Genomic DNA, 15655 nt, shown 5'->3' with positions numbered 1-15655 from the left:
CCTGCTCATAAACTGTCCATGTGTTCCTCCAGCCAATCACGATCTCACTTCTAGCTGACTCTTTCCTCACTCATAACTGCCTCTCACCTCTCAAGCGACTTCCAACTGTCCAACCTGCAGCTGTGCCTTTCCCATGGGGCCTTCTGATGAGCATAAGCCTTAGCAACTTTAATAATTATAACCCCATAATAATATATAACCCCATAAATGTGGAAGGGGCTAACAGCAGGCCTGTTAGCTAAAGGAGCGAGGAGAAGCAAGAAGTAAGAAGAAACTGATAAGGAGCTCTCTCTAAGGCTGTAACTAAGGAGACCGAGGGAAGAAAGATAGAAGAACTTTGCAGCTAGATGAAACATTTTTAGAAAGTTAATTAAGTCACTAGAACTTCTCACCAATAGTATTATGTTGATTTATTGTGGCCAATAGTAAAGATAGAAGAAGGATAAACAATTAGAAAGTGTATAAAAATCAGCCATATTCAATAATAAAGTGTTGCCAACTAAGACTGCTTGTGGTCTCTGCTTTATGTCGTGACCGCCTCGACAGCAACATTTGGTGATTCCCGACGTGATAAGAAGTCGGTGGAGACCCTTATGAAGTCCTAACAACTGACAACTGTGACCCACTGGGACGTAGTGGGGGAGGCGGCGTTGGTGTAGCTGAGAGTGGCAGGTAAAAGCCACAAAGAAGTCCAGACCAGATTTTCTCCTATCAAGACACCTGGAAGAAGGTGAGCCACCAACTAGTAATAATGAGACATAATTTATCTAAAGAAGAAGAAAATGTTCTAGCTACATAGAAAGTTTTGTTAAGAAATAAGAGAATTAATACGTCAGACTATGCCCTTCGAAATATACTGCTGTGGGCTAAATCACAGAATTTTGGCACTGATCCCCACACAGCTTTTAGTGTTAAGGCATAGAAAAAAGTCAGGGACAGACTGTGAGAAGTCATCCGAAAGGGAGATAAAATGGTTGTTGATCTAGCAGTTACTTGAAAATCGCTCTTTGAAGCATTAAAAGAATAGAAAACAGAGCGAGAACAAGCAGAGCGGGATGCGGACGAAGAGTTGGGGCTGATAACAGAACCTGACGAGGGAGATGAGGCAGAGGGGGCCTCTGATGGAGAACTTGAAAAAAGTCCGAGTGCCATGCAAGTTACCTAGCAAGCTGCCAAAGCTTCCAGGAAAGCTGCCAGAGCTTCTGAGCAAGTTGCCAAAGCTTCCGGGAAGGCTGCCAAAGCTTCTGAAAAAGGTGCCAAAGCTTCTAAGAAAGCTGCCAAAACTTCTGGGCAACCTGCAGTAGCATCCTCTTATCAGACCCCTAAACCTCTCTATCTCACACCTGCACAGCAGCTCGCAATGGTGCCTGTATATACTACACCGCTACGCCAGTTAGCTGAAATATCTTTAGCAGAGAGACAAACCCAGCCATCTGCCCCCCCGCTTCCCTCCGCTCTAGTCCAGCCGTCCGCCCCCCCGCTCCTGTCTGAGCAGTTTGAACAACCTGCAAGGCCGTATCCTCCGTTACCTGACAGTGACAGCAGCAGCGAAGCAAGTGATGAGTCGCCTGCAGTAACATCTGAGTTGGGGCAAGGAGCTCTGGTCTCTTTACCTCCAAAGAGCTCTAGCCTTGCTGCCCCATGGACTTTGCCTCCATGTCAAGTAACTGCTTCCTCGACACCCTCAAGAGTTTTAAGAATTTGTTAAGAAGAAAGCAGTTGAAGAAAAGAATTGGGACACCATAGAAAAGTGCTCCAAGAGTACCTCAAGAGAACAGTGCCAATGCAAATGTTGCTTGTGATAACCCTATAGCTTTTCCAGTTTTTAAAGCAGCTCCTGGAGCAGGGCAGGATGACAGTCATCACGTCTTTGCCTAGAAAGTTGTGCAAGACCTCCAATCGAAAGCAGCTCAGTATGGTATTAATTCCTCAGAAGTAATGCAATTAATACGTGTGATTAATGCAAATTTGCGTTCACCTTACGACATCGCGCATCTTGCTACAATTCTATTCCAGCCAGTACAATGCGGTGTATTTCAAGAAACTTAGAGAGAGCTCCTTATCAGTTTCTTCTTACTTCTTGCTTCTCCTCGCTCCTTTAGCTAACAGGCCCGCTGTTAGCCCCTTCCACACATAAAAGCTTTTATTTTTTATTAAGCAAGAAAAACATACTAGGAAAAACCTAAACAACTCCTAAGACATTAATAACAGGGAAAACAATAATAAATATTACAACTTTAAAAAAACTGCAACATAGGCTTATAACATAGTGACTATATATATACATTAATTCAGGATGCTGTGACAAAAGGCCGCACACACCATGATGGAATCCACTGCACATGATGGCCTGTCGAGAGGCAGGCATATCCTCTTCCCCATGTCAACAAGGCCAGTGGTCCTTTCATTCTGCAGTCAGTAGGTTTTTTGCCATCACAGGAGGTTTTAGATGGGCCTTCGTGTTGAAAGGATACTGCCTTTCACATGCAGTTTGTTTTGTCTCATAGAAATTTTAAAAATTGAGAACCTACAAGGCTTTAGCTCATGAGGGTGCCCCAACTCCCCGCCTCTTTGTTTTTCAAGCAAGGATTTTAAGATTTTATGGGCACACTCAGCAATAGTACAGTTCATGACATAAAATGGTTGATCAGTGGGTCCTAGCAGAACACCTGTTGCAAATTGAGTTCACTAGTCCATGTTTTATTGTGTGTCCTCTACTTTGGGTCCTCTACTCTCAGAACTAAGTAGATACTGTCATATATCCACTGAGTTCCATTTGATTGGAATCTGATTATTTTCAGACATAGAGTTAATGATTTTAATAATTTTACAAAGGGCTATATGGTACTGTTACAGTCCCTGTAATGGCTGCCTTCTTCCTTTTTTCTAGATATTTTGCAGACATTTTTGAGAAGGCCGGTTTTTTCAGGAAAATACATAGGTGAAACTAAGCAAGTGAAGACAGGATCCATTCCAGCTGAGGCAGAGAGTGAGAAACCACTGCTAAGACAGGCACTTTTATGGCACATTTTATATATGTTTGACATAAGCATTCTTTGACATGAAATGTATTCTACAGTACTTCAGAAATGTGTGTTCAGAAATTATTCAAATAAAATTCTAGTGGAAGCTTGGTAAAGAGAAAAAGGCAAAACTAGAAGGTATTTCAATAAGATGTATTTCAATGAGATAAGTAAAAGGTAAATCAGTGATGAACCCTTTTTGCCTGCTCTCTGTGGAACTCAAGACTGTCCTATACTACTCATTCTAATGACCTTGTAAAGTATATGTGGGGCATCTACCCCAGTGTAAGAAATTTAAAGTAGGGAAAACAACACAGACCGCAATCAGTACAGAAAATAAAAAGAATAAATCAAGTAGTAAACTTTAGCATTTGCCTAGACATATTTGAGAATCTCAGATGGCTTTGGATAATTCTATTTAGAGTTTCTATGGTTTTAACTGTGTCAGTTACTTCACTGTGAGGCACTGAAACAGATCACTCAGAGAAGCTGGGGATGCCCCATCTCTGGAGGTGTTCAAGGCCAAACTGGATGGAGCTTTGAGCAGCCTGATCTAGTGGAAGGTGTCCCTGTCCATGGCAGAGGTGTTGGGATGAGATGATCTTTGTTTCCTTCCAGCATGAGCCATTCTGTGATTGTCTAATTCACACTGGAAAATTCAAACCTTAGTAATTAGAGGAGAGGAACTAAGCAGTTAGAGACTGGACCACACATAGCTAGTAACTTGAGAAGCAAAGTCAAAGCAATGATTAGTATGGAACAGTAGAATATTGTGAAATACAAAGAGACACAATGGAAAAAAATGAGAATTGAATTCAGTGTTACTAAGTTCATCTAGGGAAACAGGGACAAAAATGATTCTGTATCAAAAGGGATGAAACAGATAGAAGAGTTTAATGTTGAAATGCAGAAGGAAAGAGAAGTAAAATATTCTTGTTTGAGAAAGGCCTGTTTTGGTAGGCTGTGACATCATTGTTCTAAAGTCTGTGAGCACTCCCCACCATCAGTAGGGAGGTATTCAGCAAGGTACCTCTGAATATAATCATAGCCAAAACCTTCATAGGTTTTGGCTATGAATAGAGCATAGGATTCTGAATTAGAAGAAAGAGACTTACAGCTTCAAAGGATGGTTTATATTATCCTGAAAGAACTTAAAATATTTTTCAAATTTATTGTGTCATCACACCATTCTGATTCAGCATTAGCAAATATATTCTCTGTATTTTCCTTTCTTTTTTTACCTTTGTCTTTTCTGACAGTCTCATCCTTATAGGTTCACGGAACATGGTTGTTTAGAAAACAAAAGAATACATGTAGTTTTACGTAAAATCTCCACTATATAAACATATAAACATAAAGTAAAATAGCTCCTATGTTTTCAAATTTACTTCCAATCAGTGTTTTTAAGGCAACTTTTCCTGCATAACAAGATGAACTCAAAGCCATTCATTACATTGGTTTTGGGTTTTTTTGTTTTTGCTTTCATTATCTCAGAGCTTGTCATCATCTGCATTAACCTGAAGGAAACAGCATTATAGATGTTATCAACAATGAAAATAAATATATTCTAAACAGAGATTTACCTGTTAGTGGGATAATAGGGGTATAAATATAGATGCAAACATTTCTAGATTGATCTTTTACTCAAAATTAGGATGTTGTTATTCTGAGCTAACCCAAGCAGTAATCTATGTAGTAAGAGTAATCTATCATGTAAGAAACTATGTCAATGGACTTTGGCTTCCATCTAGGCAAATGCTGAATGCTTCTATTCCCAGTTAAGCTAATTTGTCTCTTGTACATCTAGTGTCCAACAGTGAACAAAATAGTTCCTAAGGCAAGGTCTTACCCTGCAGTCCTGATGCATACAATTAATCCTTGCTCAAGTCAATAGGTCTACTCAGGAGTAGGATTCAAGTTGATGAGATTCCTAATTCTCTTATCACATCTCAGCCCCAGGATCAATGAGACAAGAATAGACCAAGACAATGCGTGGGTAGAATAAACGAAAAGCAAAGAACGGATGCCTCTTCTGATATGGTAGGCCTAAGAGTAGAAAGGATAAATTAACATATGGAAATATAGTATGGGCAGCAAAACTATTTGCATCATGAAGTTGTTTCCAATGTTTTTTTGAAATTTAAGGTATCAACAATTTAACATACTGCAGGTACAATAAAAGTAATATGTAAATACTATAATTAATATCCAAGAGCTGATAGACTAAAAACTCCTGGAAAAGTACAGATATATCTTCAAACTGAAACTGAGAGTGTAAACATTCCAAAGTGCCTGCTGTAAAATGAGTACACCATTTTCACAGTCTGCCTGCAGTGTCTTCCAAAAAGACAGAGGAGAATTGCCTTCATTTTACAGCCAGCTAAAGAATGTATACTGCCATATTCAGTCATTCAAGCCTCACACTAACTTAAAATTTTTCAGAAGTAGAAATGACTGTGTCTTGAAAAAATTTCATCCCAGTTGTTTGGCTAGCTATGTATCATGGCATACAGTGACATGTAACATGAGTCTTAAAATTTCAGTGTAATTATTTTAAAAGCTTTATCCTTGTAACAAGATTCATATATCCTCATCATTGCAGTAAGTTTGTGGCCTTAAAAATTCACTCACACTCCTTCCACAATGATGTATTGCATGTTCTGATAAACAAACATCCAAAGACTATTATGACTAATAAGACTTGTAATTAGTTGATTTTTCCCAACAATAACTTAATTGATTTCCAAGACCACACCTATGATGTATTAGGTGTACAAATACTTCTCACTTCAAAGAATCCCTTCTCAAGAGAAGAAAACAATTACTATTATTTATTTTGTTACACATATAAATAAGATTGAATTTAAAATGAATGCTTAAAACAAAGTATTAATCTCTAAAAATCTGAATCAGATAAAATCATAGACTGTAAAAGATCACCCACTGCTCAAAGCTTCCGCAGATTTTAAAGGGTATTGGTTCAGGCCCTGTAACTGAGATCATGAGATCTTGATTTTAAGATATTATTTTTAAATCTTCAAAAGTTGTTCCTAAATAAATAAAAGAAGAAATAAATGCAATATAGAAATAATAGAAATAATAGAAATAATTGCATTATATTATGCAATAGAACTTTTCGATTTTTTATTATAACAAGTTATAACAAAACAAGTTAGTAAACCTGAGAGTTAGAGGGCAAAACTATTCCAGAGAATCCTTCTCATTATCCATTGTTTTCCCTCCCACACAGAAAACTAGAACACAGATGCCCTTGGTTCTTGGAAATGAGCAGAAAGAAAAGAAAAAGCTGCAAGAGCAGAAAGAGCTCAGATTCCAGAGAATGTAAGTTTACAGAAATGTTTAATATAAAATAAAATCGACAGAAACATATGTGGCTATTCTTAATTTACTCATCAAGACAGAAATTCACTTTTGAGCCCAGCTGTTTGTCAGATTGGAAATATTTACACTTAAGTGTGGACACATAGAGGTAATGTATTACATAATGGTGAAGCTAGTTCTTTTATTTTAGTTAAGCTGCTATCCTGTTTATTTCTGGCAAAAGCTTTCCAAATATATTGTTGTTCAATTGCCTCAAAATGTCACCATTCTTGATGTAAACCTCAGTGTTGTCTTAGTTTAATAGCTTGTTTTAATCCTGTTTAAGTAGATGTCACAATTAAACTGTTACCCTGTAATGCATATGACCTTTTCTTACAAAAATCAAAGCAAGAGAGAATTTTATGTCATTGTGTGTCATTTTATGTCATTTCAATGCCATGAAATCTTGCCTACTACAACCAGGAAACACTATTTTATTATACTTAAATCAGGTACTGTGACTCACATCTTCTGGCATTGTGCCACTGACCTGCTGTGTGATTCTATTAATTAATCCCTTTGTTTGCTCATCTGTAAAAGGATTATAAAAGCCATCTTCCATAGAATTTACCCAGACTGCAAGCAGGCAGTGAGATGATGATTGACCCAGTGTGTTCACAGGAACAAAGTAAATATTAGGAGGAGTAATAAAATTTCTAATGTAGCTCTTATTATAAACAAATAGAATATCTTATACCCTAACAAAAGCAAAAATTTATTTTAAAAAATTGCAAATATATTGAATTTCTTAGATCAGAGTGAATTAATGTGGCCCATCCTGTTTATCTCATTTTGCATTACTTATCAGTTAACTATGACAAAACTAGTTAATACTGAAATTGAAAAGTAATAATGTGGAAAATACACTAGATCTTAAACATAGTGTAGGCATTTTCTATGAAAACTGTCTCAAAGCTAATCACATATTTATGATGCTGCTTACCAAATCATGGAAAATGTTTTTTCTTGTTTTTAATCTTGAATTAGATGCACAGTTGTCACCCATTTGTAAATGCCAGCAAAGTGTAGGAAGCCTTGAAAATAAAGAACATGAGGCTCTGTCTCAGTTCACAGAGCCACTGGATGTACAGGGTGCTGAAGAAAATGGAAAAGATCATGAAAACAAGAATCAGAGTAGCTCAGATGCTTCTGAAGATAGAGACCTTGATAATGTATCAGACACTGAAAAAGAAGGGAAGAAGGAAAAGATCTGCACTCCTAAAATGATCTCACCTCAGCAAGATGAAATCCTAGCTACAGTAACTTTTGGTGAGTCAGAGGGCTCATCCAAAGGAAAAATTACACTGTGGCGCAAGCCAGATTCTTCAGACTCGGTTAGCTTGGCCACTGGGAAAATTTCTGCAGAAGTAAAATATGGCTCTTTTAATATTGAAGTAGAAATTAAGAATATTTCTTTGTTTGATTCTGGAACAAAAGTTGGAGATCAACAAAGGAAGAGTTCAAAGAACAAGAAATGTCATGAAAGACAGTGCCAGAAAAGTCAGTGTTCAAAATCTTCCAAGTACGAATGCCCTTTAACTGAACATTCAGCAGAACACAGGGGGAAATATAAGGGATCCTCTCTACATAAAATTCAAAGTGCCATCAATGAAATTCCCTCCCTGGAAATAAACGTTGAAACTAAAGACATTCAGGTGGAATATACCAGCAGAAATAAAAATCTGAAGGTTAACATCAAAACTGGTGAGCAGGAACAGAGCAAACCACTCAACAGGGAACATGAAGATACATACTGGAGTGAAACAGATAATTCTGTTACAGAGGCACTGTGTAACACAGACTGTGAGTCATTGTTTAGCTTTCATGAAAAAGTAGATTATACATTCCCAGATGGATATACACTTCTTCCTCCACCTAAAGAATTTGCTGACTGTGACAAAATGCACCTCGATACAATTGCAGAAGGCATATCTTCATACCCTGTTAATAGCAGAAAGGAATCTGACAGTCTCACTACAGCCTTGAGTATTTGGGGGGAAGAAAATTATTCCTGTGAACTTAACACAGAGGACTATGAAGACCATACCAATGAAAAGGAAGATTTTTCTAAGGATAAAATATTTTTCTCAAAAATAAATAATACTAATTGTCTCGTAGCTATTAATACCTTGCATAATCCAAACAACGGGAAAGAATGTGTTAATAAGAGCAACGTATTATGTCAAGAAAGAAATAACTGTGACCAACACAGAGATAGAGGACCCAAAACAGCAAGAAGAAAGTCTTTCCCAGATACTACCCTGGAGGTACCATCACCAGTTCACCCTAGAAGGGATTCTGGCTTTTACTCACTGCCGTCCTTAAATGTATTGCTTAAGGAGACCAAAGCAGATGTCCATAACAGAAGCTCACATATTCCTACGAAATACAAGGAACTTTTTAAGTGTCCTGACTTGACGTCCTCTCTGACAGAGCTTTGCAAGTATCCCGACTTGACCTCCTCACTGAGAAATTTGAGAAGTCTTAAGTCTTCATATCAGTATGCTTTAACATCATTTGATCGTAATATTACCATTTATCCATCTGAGCCTGAAGAAGGTGTCTGTCTAGATGGCACTTGTTCACTGAAAGACTGTGCAGACTGTGTGGGGCAAGAGGAAGAAACAGAAGAAGCATTAATGGAGAGTCTTCATTCCAGAGGTACTACACCTGACAAAAGAGAAAATTACCATGAAGAGGCTCTGGGAAACCTATCCGTGTGGGAAGACGACTCAGAGTCTACTGAAGCTTTAGATAAAGAGAAATCAGAGTACAACTCTGTAGAAAAGCATGTTGAATGGCAAAACAAAGCTCAACTGATACAAGCCTCTCCACTTTCTACAAGCCCTTCAAGTGAATTCATTAATGATAAAGAAAGTACTAATTATGCATCTACAGAAAGCATCCCAAAACAATGTTCAGTTTTACAGTTAAATGTTCACCCACCTTATGCAGAGTCTAAGGTAACAAATAAAAGGAGAGAGTCAGTACTGACTGACCCTCCAGTGATAACTGGAGAAGTAGAAGGAAGACTTATCCAAGGCAACACTACATTGATACCTGAATGTTTTGGCTCTGCAGTGAAGAAAGAACCTAACCTTACCTGCAGTATACAAGAAAAATCCTTGCTGTCATCCTTGTTAGATCACAAAGAGAATGACATGAATAAAGCATTGGAAAGCCTTTCTGAGGTACAGTACATATCTGGAGATGTCCTTGTTGAATCTGATTGCCGTAATAATTCAGCACAGATCTTCGTATTATCTACCTCTTCAGTAGGCACAGAAAATAAAGAGAATTTCACAGAACATCTAAACATTAAGCAAAGAATGGAAGACTTTTGCGGTAAACAGTCAACTGACAACAGTTTAAGGAGAGAGCCTGGAATAAATCAACAACCTCTGTTAGTCAAGTCCAACTTTGAAGAAATTGAATCAAATTTTGAAATGAAAGAAGATTATTATGAGACTGCAGATATGTCATCATCAGTAAGACATATTAGTCAGAAAGGTAGGTGTTACAACACTTCTCAAGTTAATATCACACACCTTTTGCATAGGAGCTTTTGTGACATCTATTTACTTGGTAAATAAATGTATATTAAAAGTTTTCAATGATATTGTTATGGTATATGTTTAGCCATGGGGTTATAATATGCAGTTATTCTGCTGAGGATTCTAGGATCCATCTTGCAGAGCCAAGAAATTGAAATTTTAAAAAACCAAAAAAATTAATGCAGCTTTGATCAAGAAGCAGTTTTCCTACATTAAACGTCCCTCCTATCCTGTACATCTAGTCAGAGAAGAAAGCATCATGCAGGAAGAAATAGTAAAAGCAGTGGCCGCATGATATGAACTCAGGGCACAAGCCTGTGTTTAAAACCACATAAATCTGGCTTTCAAATCCATGTGATCGACACAAATACTGAATATATATGAGTACATATCGGTCTTAATTCTGGCTGAACATTTTAATTGGATGACCATAGGGGATCCTTTAACCTGCTTTTCTCCTCTCTTTTATATGTTTGAAGAAACTGTGTATGAAAAAGGCTTATTTTTAATAGCTAATGTTACAAAATTTCTTGTCTTCCTTTTTTCTATCCATCTACCCATATCCATAACTTGTCTTTCAGAATGTGTTTTGAAGTATAAAAATTTTAAGTCATCCTGGGATATTGCACACTACAATGTGAGCCTTTTACATTATGAATATGTACACATATATGTGTGTATGTGTTGTTAAAATACCACTCCAAACGCTTTAATTTTATTTTTTTAATATTAATCAGGTTATATGCAAATACATCTCAAATTCACCTCTCCAGAAGGCAATGTTTCCAGCAGATTTGGAGGTTAAGAGGTTTATATAATTTCAAAAATATACATTTTCTTATGGAAAATGTCTTATATAATCCTAGTTCAAAGAAGCTGAAGTTTTAAAAAATCTTTTCGTTCACCATACCTGCAGAAAGACTGGTATGACCTCTGTGGCTGTCTTTTTTGGCATTGGTAATGGAAATTTAAAAAAATACCTGAAGTATTTTATACACTATATAGATATACTACATAGATTCATATTGCTATATAGACCAGTATCTCAACATAAATATCTCAATACCAGTATCTTGGTATCAATATGTAAACTAGAGAATTGATGAAATGGAAATCTCTATAGAACAAGGTATAGAATTAAGATACTAAAGGAAACAGTACGCCAAAATCCTTGATTTCTCAGACATTAGACCTAAATGGTTAAGGACACAGCACAGAAGTGAGATATAGCTATGTTTTTCATTTTTTTTTCTTTTCTCTTCTTTTATTCTCTCTTCCCTTTTGCCCTTTGCTAAGAATTATCTATGTGTGTTCTTTCTCATACCTGTCATCTTGCTTTGGCCCTCTTTTGGTCCAGGGTCATATTTTGATTTATCATCATTCCCAGCAATGCTGTGGAGATCCTCCTTTAAATGAATAAGTGTGTGCATCCAGAATAAATTTTACAACCTACTTTACCAAGACATTGGGCAGTGTGGGACTTATGGAGTATAGTAATCCAGTGACACTGGAAAGCAAATGTGTCATTTTTCTGCAAAGAATGAGAACTTCTACAACAGAGTAGAAGAGATGCTACTGTGGTAAACAGGATGGGGGAAAGGCTTTCTAGAAGTCTCTAGTGTTCTGGGTACTTCATGACTGTATCGAAGAAGTAAAGACCCCTGCAAAGGGCACTAGAAAGGCATTGGAAGAGATAGTTTTCTTGAGTCTCAGCAATGGTCTGGAATAGTGCCCTGGAATGCCCTTGCTGAGTTACATGTGATGAACATCTGGCTGAAGCCAGAAAAAGGCTGTGCAGCCATGAGTGTATCTACAGAGTCCTCCAGGGAGCCTGTGGAGGTTGGACTTTCTCTCTATCTGTCCTTGCCAATGGTTACAGTCACATTTTTAATACAGAATATAATACAAGATCTGTTTTACCATTGTTGTTTTACCTGAAATAATAATGCAACAATTAAGGTTATTCTGCCTTAACTAGAAAGAAGTCTGAACCCGGAAAATCTTCTTGCATATCTTACAAGATTATTAGTATTCAAATAGGAGTTTATATATATACCTATTGACCGCTTCAGAAATGTATATTTCTGAAGATCCATGAGCAATTTACAAGTTTCTGCATTAAAATAGTGATGTACTATGATATGTAGGTATTTAACTAGAGATACTTCTACTCAATTAGTCTCAAATGTATATTTTCAGAATATTTTCAGTATTATTTGGTATTTTAATTTATATATTGGTTAGATTATTCTTGGATTTAGAATGCGGAGATATTACACAGTAAAATTACTTATAAAAACTTGCGTCACATATTTCTCACAAACAACATCTGGTTATAACTTAGACTTGAAATCAGAAATGAATAAAACCAGAAAATTGCCTTTGAAGAAAGACGCCAGAGCAAGTGACAGTTCCCAGGAAGATGCAATAGACCAGTGGGCCAGAAGACGGAAACAGTTCAAAGACAGCAAAAAGTGCAGTTCAACTGGAGGAAGCTCCATAAACAGCACAATCACTGAGGGATCAAGTGAGTACTTTAGTATTATACTTGCTATCTTTCCTGTATGTGTAATTGGTAATATGACAGGCTTTTCAACTAAGGAAATTGATCTCCAGTTTACTATCCAAATGTCTGTGTTAGTCATTATCATGAGTAACACAAAACATCCTTTCTCCTTGGTTAAGCAAACAATCTGACTAAAAAAAGTTGATTCTACCATGCGTGTTCATGGTAGGACATGTTCAAATTATATGTTCAAATAATATTAAGACAAACTTTAGGCACAAACATGTAATTATGTGGCAGCAGGTTTGAGGTTATAACAAAAATCATAATCCTGATATCTACTTATGTCAAAGCATGCTGAGCTGGGAGTCTTTCCTCCTCACAAAGGTAACCATCTGCTCCAACTTTCATCTACACTTGTTGCCTAAATTGTTATTCACTGTGACTCAACTGTCTCTTTAAGGGATCTGTCACCTTGCCACATGCAAATTCATCTGCTTCAACTTCATGGAAAGGAATTTTTAAGATTAACTGCTTAGTGAATTTAAATTGCATGCAGATGGAACCACCAAACAAGGATTGCACAGTCTATTATCCATCTACTATGTGGATATGTGGTACTTCTTACTTAACACTGCCTTACCTCCTGTTTTGCTATTTTAGTAATATAAAAAATACTTCGTGGGAATGAAGAAATGTGCACCTCCCTGTGGAAATATTTTGTGCGATGAGTTCTTTTGGTATAGGAAATTTTATTTGTAGGTGTATAGCCTCCTCTTTGAAGAAGGGAAAATATGGACGTATAGAAGACTCTGAACTCTGAGTTCCTCAGTGCAAGTCCAATAGATGATTAAGTATAAATATGTTCCATGCCTGTACCAAAGAGGTAAATCCTACATTAATTCACTACTTATACATAGATTTCAGTTGGCAACTGGGTTACCAGACCTGAGATATGTGAACCAGCAGGGAACCCAAGCCTTTTTGAAGTAGTAATTGAAGAGCAAGCAAGACACCCTGAGGTATCTAATATGGTACAGGCCACCTCTGTTCAGGTAACTGAGCCACTCCCTATGGTTTTAATGCCTGTTAACAAAGAAGAAGGCATGACTAACATTTCACATGGGAATAAAGAGGGTCTTTATTGGTAGCAATTTTCATTGCTTGCCCCTAAAACAGGTTCTAAGCCGTCATATTAAGACTAGAAAGTTATCATGTCAAACCACCTGTGCTCAAAAAAACTTACCAGAAGCTATATACAACAGGCTAAACTATTCCTTGATTTCAACAGTGATGTCTCTTGAATATAAAGCTGGACCATAAATTTTACTAACTTAAGCATGTCTTGGTTTCATAGAGGAAGCATATATATATCTTTAACAAATCAAACAAGTCAAAAAAGAGCAAGTTGAAAGAGCTAGAATTGCTTTCCTTGAGACAAAGTTTTGGGTAGCATATGGCATATACCCAGAGTGGTCTCCAGAACAGGTGAGTGGGCAGACAATTCTGTCACAGATTCTCACATCTAATCTTTTTGGATAGTATGCCACAGGCCTGAGTCTTCCATCCCTTTTGGTTTGGTAGCTTGACTTATCCTCTGTTGGCAGACAACTCTGATTGACATATGGAAGCAACAGCTCCTTACATTCTTACTTACAGCATCTGGGAATAATTTAAGTGTGCTTGTTTGTGACTCTCCAGTTTGACATCTGTTCCAAAAACTCAAGGAGAAGAGAAAGGAAATGTTTTGGCATAATTCCATGGCAGTGTCAGCATGGCAGTGTATATAGTTTTGCCTATTTGTCACATTTTAATCTACTCTAACTCTACTAAAATTACAAAAATTCAGCATTAAACTGGCAAAATACTGTGCTGTACTGAGTTGCTTGGTGCTAGTCTAGGTTTTAATTTATGCATTTGAGGAAAAATGAGCTTTAAACATATCAGCATAGTAATATTTATTTATTTGTCTATTTGCTAGTAGCTTCTTAAACAGTTAAGCATGTAATCTCATACTTTCTGCATAAGGGAGGAGCCAGTGGACCTAGAGTATTTGTCTAGAGAGACACAACTGAGCACATTTTCTAAGAGAAGAAAGGACTGCCACTTAGATGTATTCAGGGAGTGACTTCCTGAACAAATATAACTTTAAATAAAGGTATATTTTTATCTTCTCTGTTTTTAAACTGGGAATCATTTTACATCAAAAAAAGAATGTAAAAACACAGGATAAACAAAGCAAACAGATCCTTCCTCCAGCTGCATTAAATCTAGCTGCATTATACCAGGCATTTCATACTGAAAGGTATGTGATGGTTTTTTCCTCTCAGAAAATTTATATTTTCAGTCTATCTGTTAGCACAGCATCTGATGATGTATACTTATATTTGATTTTCACGATCCAGTCTTAACTTTGAAGTTCCAGCTCCTGGTCTGCTTGGGATGTTGTTGGACTATTTATTTACATTCAACTTGCTGTTTATAACCTGTCACAGCCAGCTGCCTGACATCCTGTTGCCTTGAGAGTCTCAACTTTAGCAGAGAATTAGAGCTCTCCTCTGTTTCCATGTGAGCTCTCCTCCATTTCTATGTGAACTCATTGCAAGATACTGGGAATGTAAATTATTATAAAGTAGGAATCTGAAAATCCTCAGGATAACACATCATACTGATGCCGATTTTTGCCCCAAAAGGCGAGAAATTACTGCTTAAGAGACTCAGTCAAATAAGCAGGAGGTATTTTATTACGACGTCGGAGAAATCCTAAAATGGGATTTCTGAATCTTTACAGCAAAAGCGTACCTTTTTATACAGTTTTAGGTTTGGGATTACATCATATTCATGCATATACATATGGGGAGTGGTGTAGGCGGAGCGTGGGCGGGGACTTCTCTTTTGAGGATCTTCTCAGGGGTCGTTCCGGTCGGCCTTCATCAGCTTCGAGGAGTCTTCCTCTTTAAACTTTTGAACCTCTCCCCAAATTTGGTCAATTCCCGGTGTAGTTGGCTTAGCCTCCAGGCCTTGGCAGGGGTCTCAGGGTCAATTTGACATGTTGGCCCTAAACGTGCCTTACCCAGCAGTTCTTCTTGGCTCTGAAATGCACTGAACTTATCACTGTCTGTCCTTATCTCTTCCCTGTCATTGTGTTCCACACCTTACCCAATTTATTGCTCTATGTGATTTCCTAACAT

At 37.2% G+C, this 15655-nt stretch overlaps 1 protein-coding gene across 2 annotated transcripts in view; it reads left to right on the top strand.

The window, feature by feature from the left end:
- Positions 1-9020: 9020 nt before the first annotated feature.
- LOC136569158 (DEP domain-containing mTOR-interacting protein-like) overlaps positions 9021-15655 on the top strand; it is a 38142-nt gene continuing 31507 nt past the window's right edge. For both annotated transcript variants that reach the window (XM_066569494.1, XM_066569495.1), the window contains exons 1-2: positions 9021-9914; positions 12303-12485. In XM_066569494.1, coding sequence (XP_066425591.1) covers positions 9044-9914; positions 12303-12485 — 1054 coding nt within the window. In that variant the 5' untranslated portion in view covers positions 9021-9043. The remainder of the gene's footprint in view (positions 9915-12302; positions 12486-15655) is intronic.

The sequence above is a fragment of the Molothrus aeneus genome, chromosome Z (genome assembly GCF_037042795.1).
Source record: "Molothrus aeneus isolate 106 chromosome Z, BPBGC_Maene_1.0, whole genome shotgun sequence".
In the NCBI taxonomy this organism is placed as follows: domain Eukaryota; kingdom Metazoa; phylum Chordata; class Aves; order Passeriformes; family Icteridae; genus Molothrus; species Molothrus aeneus.
The sequence above is the reverse complement of the archived record's forward strand: the minus strand, read 5'-3'. Positions and strand labels throughout refer to the sequence as shown.